The sequence below is a fragment of the Epinephelus moara genome, chromosome 7 (genome assembly GCF_006386435.1).
Source record: "Epinephelus moara isolate mb chromosome 7, YSFRI_EMoa_1.0, whole genome shotgun sequence".
NCBI classification, from domain to species: domain Eukaryota; kingdom Metazoa; phylum Chordata; class Actinopteri; order Perciformes; family Serranidae; genus Epinephelus; species Epinephelus moara.
The window spans coordinates 9,898,761-9,904,800 of record NC_065512.1 but is presented as its reverse complement, the minus strand read 5'-3'; the positions used below and the strand labels follow the sequence as shown (position 1 = coordinate 9,904,800).

Sequence of the window (6,040 nt, the reverse complement as noted above, 5' to 3'; positions counted from 1 at the left end):
TTGCTCACCACAACAAACCACGTAGAAGCTCGCATTGCAAGATGCGCAGAGGGAACGTGAATTCATTCGCTGCTCAGGACGCCATTACTCCACCATATCTTTACATAGCAGCTGCTTTATTAATGCTCTGAATGTCGCATACAGAGCCTTTAAAGTTATTTAAATCTGCATAAGTTGGCTGACTCTGGAAATCATTCAACTGACTGCAGTCAGAGAGATGACTCCAGTCCCACGGGAATCCTGCGTGGAGCCGAGTGATGAAAGTCGAATTGGAGAGGAGAAGGTGGGATGCTGCTGCAAAGAAAAAGAAAAAAAGTGTCACAGGACATGGGAGGGAGGGCAGCTATGAATTGTCTGTATTTCAGAGAGCTTTGGTCAGAGAGCTGCAGGAGCAAAGCAGCTTCTCTGTCTCTCTCTTTGTGATGCAGGAGACCCACAATGATGTTGAACTCTGCTTCCCACAGCTCCTGAACGCCTCCTGCACCAGGCCGAAGCGTCCACACTCTGAGGTCATACTGACTGAACTTGTACTGTCCTGCATCACTCTGCTCACCGCAACTCTTAACATGATGGTTATCATCTCCATCTCACTTCTCAAGTATGGAAGACTCAGTGCCTGCAATTGAAACTCAAATGTTACAGACGACAGAGTTTGATAATGTGATTTTGTTTGTGTTGCTGCTTGTGTATTATAAATGTAATGACTTGTGATTTTTCTAATATGTGTGTTGCTGGTCCTTCTCTCCAGGCAGCTTCACACCCCCACCAACCTCCTCCTCCTCTCTCTGGCAGTCTCAGATTTCTTCGTGGGGTTCCTCATTGCCTTACAAATAACATATATAGACGGCTGCTGGCCCTCGAACGACTTCATGTGTAGTCTGTTTTATGTTATAGAGTGTAGCATTACTTCTGCATCAGTAGGGAACATGGTGCTCATATCACTTGACCGCTATGTGGCTATTTGTGATCCTATGCATTACTCCACCAAAGTCACACCAAAAAGAGTTAAAGTTTGTGTTTGTCTGTGTTGGACATCTTCTATAATCTTTCAGACTCTGTTGCTGAGGGATAACTTGGAACAACCAGGTAAACATGTTTCTTGCCATGGAGAGTGCGTGGTTGTCAGTAACAGCATCGCAGCAGCTGCTGATGTTATATTTACCTTTATCTGTCCCATCACTGTCATTGTAGTTCTGTATGTCAGAGTATTTGCGGTGGCTGTGTCTCAGGCTCGTGCCATGCGGGCTCATATTGTCACACTTCAGGGTTCAGTGAAAGTAACAGCAAAGAAATCTGAAATTAAAGCAGCCAGGACTCTTGGTGTTGTTGTAGTTGTGTTTCTGATCTGTATCTGCCCATACTACTGCGTTTTTCTTTCAAGCAACGTGCACAACGCTTTGTCTGTCGCCTTTGTAGTGTGTCTGTTCTACTTTAACTCCTGTCTAAACCCTGTGATCTATGCCTTTTTCTACCCCTGGTTCAGAAAATGTCTCAGACTTATTTTTACACTTGAGATACTGAAGCCTGGCTCCCGTGAGGCCAACATACTGTAAAGCTGTGTTCACACTAGGGGTGTAGCAATACAGTGGTACTGATGATAACCATGATATTTAAAAATGAAATGTGGAAATCATGTTTAATAATACACACATGATGATATTGTGTATTATTAATAATGTAGCCGGTAATGCTGTTGCTTTGTCGCTTGTAGTGTGAACACAGCATTAGAGAGCAAAGGGTGAAGGTTTCTTTCAATGCTTGAGTGAACACATATGAAACGGGGGTTGCGGGTCCTCTGACAAAACATTCCTGCATTCTGGTGAATTTCTATGCTCTGATTTTTGCCTTTTCTGCTTTCATTTATAGTGTAAATGTCTTTTATTTTACACCCTTGTGAGAGAGTGGAGTCACTAAGAATACCTCTGTTTTGAAAAGAGAAATATACTCAACCATATCGCAATGAATTTAAGAAATATTGTGCGTAAAGTAAGTACATGCTACTCTATTATTATTATTTATTGCATGGACTATATGTCACATTAACCTGTGAAACTATAGTGAGCATTAAATGACAGTCTACACAGTTCTCTGCTGTATGTTGTTTGTTTTGCATCAACCTCTGGTTATTGTACACAATGGAATTCACTTCAGCATTACAGGCGTTTAAGCGAGCAGCAGTCATATTCATGCAGGATCGTTGGTCATGCACCTTTATCATTTATTCAGGAAAAGAGAAAGTGACTGTGCTGGTGCTTCTCAGGGGACGTCTTCAGTCAAATACACAGTGATGTAATGCACTATAGCAACAGCAACTAAATATCTTCACAGTTCACAGGAAATAATAGCTTGGTGTAAAAGATTTAGTGCACAGCCTTATTTGGTTTGATACACCCCATCTTACAATTAAAATTAAACTATTAGAATATAAAAATGATTTTAAAAATTAAAAGTAACACACCATAAATATCCATGCGTTAACCCACATACGCTAAATTAAACAAGTTTACAGACTACCAAATGTTACATCCAAATATAATCATTGAACATTTCATTCCTCAAGAATACATCCTGAAAGAGGTCATCCTACAGATATGAGAATATATGTGTAGCTGCAGATCTCAGCTATCACTGCTGCTTCTTGGGAGGGATGTAAGCGTGCATCTCATGAGAGGTCGTACTACCTAAAAGTCGAACAGTGAAATCAAGCCAACCATTTCCAAATGCAATATTTTGATTAACACATGATGAAGTGTTAATGTCCCTCTCCTTAGGTATTAGTGCTCATAGCCTTTTGAGCTAAGATGGTCTCATTTACTCCCCATTAAACATAATGCTTATAGGCTGCTGAAGAGTAGATGCTGGGCCTAAGGCAGCAGCAGAGGGAGCCGCTCCAATGCAAAAGAGTGAGAGGTGAACCATGGCCTTGACATAGGCTTTCCTTTATCTGTCAGGGACAATGGTTCGTCCTGCTTCACACAAGGACAGTTTTTTTGTCACATACACACAGGCCCAAAGTACACACGCATACACAAACAGGACCTATACATGCATTGAGAGATGCCAGAGCAAGGGGGGCTGCCCATGGACAGGCACCCTGGGCAGTTAGGGGTTCTATGCTTTGCTTGAGGAGGCGAACTGGCACCTCTTTAGCTACCAGTCCACACTCCATATTTGGTCCGGACAAGGACTTGAGCCGGCGACCCTCTGGTTCCCAACCCAAGTCCCTATGGACTGAGCTACTGCCGCCACACATATCACACAGCGATGACCAGAATCTTAGATCAGATCTGCTCCCCTCATCAAAAGCTACAAGCTCATGTAATCTATCCATTGTCTTGAGAAGTCCAACAACTAGATATAAATAATATGCCTTGGGGAATAATTCTCATAGCACAGTAAAAGTGGCCTAGTAAAGACAGCAATACAAGCTTTGTCATGGAGACTGCATCCGACGCTCTTTCCAATCCAAGCAGATTTTGAGAGGCAGTGATGCTTGTAGGCCTACACGGTCGCTGGCCAATTGATGCCTAAAAATTGTATCGCTATTAATGGGCCAGTTGCTTAACCTCCTGAGACCCTGTGTCCTCACATGGGGACGTCACGTTTTGGGTTTTCTTGACCTTATATTTCATTCTACTTAACTTAGACCTGTTGTCCTCGTTCGTTGACACTTTTTTTGTGCCATCTAGTGGTAGTAAGAGCACAATACACTAATCCATGTAAAAACAAATGGCAGCCATCTCCGCCAAGTCAGTCTGCAGGCGATCGCGACACAAAAGTGGACAAAACCTGATCAGATTTAATGCTTGAAACTTGTTTATTTATGATTAATAATGTTTGATATGGCAACAAATTTGGCCAATTTTAGCAACAATAAGAAGCTCAGATGCTGTTAATTAGAGAGTACTCTTTTGACGACATTGGGACTTAATTATCGTTGACAAAGTTTAGTTTTTTATACTTATCAGGGCCCATTGATCCCAAATAGCTAGGCGAAATAAAAAATGCAAACACAACAAAAGTTCAGGTCTCGGGAGGTTAAAATGTCTTTTAGCGTCCTGATACATCACTCTGATTGGGACTGAGGATAATCCACGACTAAGAAATCATCCAAAGGCCCTGACACACCAAACCGAGGGTTGGCCGTCAGTCGAAGTCGGGCCGTCAGTGAGCGTCTGTCACCCTAGTTTTTGCGGTGTGTCCTGTACCATCGGCACTTTGGCGTCTGCGGCTTTTCGGCCAGTTGAACATGTTGAATCGGCGGCGGAGCTTCTCGGTGAGAGAGATAACTCTGACTGGCTGTTCAGGTTTTATTTCCTCACCCCTGTAGCGAGTGAATCTGCCTGTAGTGAAACCGGGGCAAACCGGTGCTTCCACCTCAGGCTCCACTTCACTCAGCTGCCCGACAGACTCGCTGCTTCTTCCCACTTTAACCTGAATAGCCGCAGCGTGACTGGAAGGAAGCACAGCCAGTTAGCCTCTGCTAGCCTCCCAGCTCGCCCCGGCTCTCCGTTTGGATCCAACCGGAGCACCGAGCCCTGGTTTGTTATTCAGGTTAAAGTGGGAAGAAGCAGCGGGTTTATCGGGCAGCTGAGTGAAGTGGAGCCTGCGGAGGAAACACTGGGACCGTCTGGATGTAATAGTCCGTGGAGGTGCTGCGGTGCTCGGCTGCACAGATAGGAAACTCCTCGGCTGACAGGATTTACCACTCTCTCACTCCGCTACTTTGTTTATCTCATGCATTCCTCGGACTTCCGGTTTCCCTTTTTGCGTTATATCCTCTCACGCAGGTGAAGAACATACATGCTACTTGGCTGTTGTATGTAGTCTTTGTTGTGTGTTCAAATGCAACTGACACAGGGCGACATGAGGCAACATGAGGACGACGCAACAGTTGGCTTTCATCGCCACTAGTTCTATGATGTCGGTTTGGTGTGTCCGCACCTTAAAAGACGAAAAACAAATGGCAATTTGCAGTCATTTAACAATAGCTGGGATTGTTTAAAAGTTTTTTTGTTTGTTTTTTGGGATGTACGATTCTGCCTTAACTGACAAAGATTTATGGTAGAGTGTCCCTGTAACACACTGCCAGGTCAGACACAATACTTAAATAAATATAAGATTAGTTAAATAAAATAGATAAATATTGCTCTCAGATAGTTCTTATGAACGCAGCAGAATTTTAACCGAATTAATGTCATTATCTAGGAGGGTTTTAATCCTTAGCTGAGGAGACGTTGCAGCAGCAGGAGAAACAATGGCGCTCCGGACTGCAGTTCCCAGCGTTCTGTGCGGAGTGACGTCGTTTGGCAGCGCGCGGACTGCCGTTGTCGCGGCTGTAGCAGTAGAGGCCGCTGCAGTCGAAGTTTTGGGAAGGCCGTCGCCGTCGGAGTGTTTTCCACAAGATGGAGGCGGACTGTCATCTCGCTGAGGGAGGACTGGATATTCAGAACAGTGAGGGCCGGGTCTTCATCCTTAGCAACGGTCAGCAAAAGGTTGGAGTCTTGCCCTTGGTGCTAATGTTAGCAACGGTGCTAATGTTGGCAACGGCAGAAGTGTTAGCATTAGCTTTAGTGAGAGCAATTCTTCTCTAAACAGTTTAGTCAACTGACATAGAAATATAAACCTAACTTTAGAAATAAAAACTAACGCACAATATTGTATGGTGTGCTTACAAAACTAATTACAGGTAATGTGGTTAGTGTAAATCTTTGTCAGGTTGGTTAAATGTGTCAACACACAAACCAAGAGGAGGCACAGGTTCATTATGTTAATTAAGACTGGCACATCTGCTTTCACAAACTGCTGTGTTAACATTACAGGCCTAATATCTGTTTTTCAAAGTTTAAAATCTTGCCCCTGACATACTCATACATTATGATAAAAAACTAGGGGTGGGCGATATGGCCCAAAAATAATATCATGGTATTCAGGGTATTTTTGTGATATTTTTGACGATATGACATATGTAAAAATAGAATTGCAAGAAAATAAATGATACAGTTTTACAGTTTGAATATGCTTCGAGGAATAGCATAGA

General features: G+C 43.3%; 1 protein-coding gene across 1 annotated transcript; it reads left to right on the top strand.

Moving 5' to 3' along the window:
- Window positions 1-217: 217 nt before the first annotated feature.
- On the top strand, window positions 218-1,553 carry LOC126393476 (trace amine-associated receptor 13c-like). The gene is made up of 3 exons (XM_050049663.1): window positions 218-283; window positions 429-598; window positions 749-1,553. The coding sequence occupies exons 1-3, from the start codon at window positions 218-220 to the stop codon at window positions 1,551-1,553; spliced, it is 1,041 nt and encodes a 346-aa protein (XP_049905620.1).
- Window positions 1,554-6,040: the final 4,487 nt, after the last annotated feature.

Coding starts and splice junctions, on each gene's coding strand:
- LOC126393476 (XM_050049663.1), top strand. CDS start 218: ATGACTCCAGTCCCACGGGAATCCTGCGTGGAGCCGAGTGATGAAAGT. Junction 284..428: donor GTCGAATTGGAGAGGAGAAG/GTGGGATGCTGC, acceptor TTTGTGATGCAG/GAGACCCACAATGATGTTGA. Junction 599..748: donor ATCTCCATCTCACTTCTCAA/GTATGGAAGACT, acceptor CCTTCTCTCCAG/GCAGCTTCACACCCCCACCA.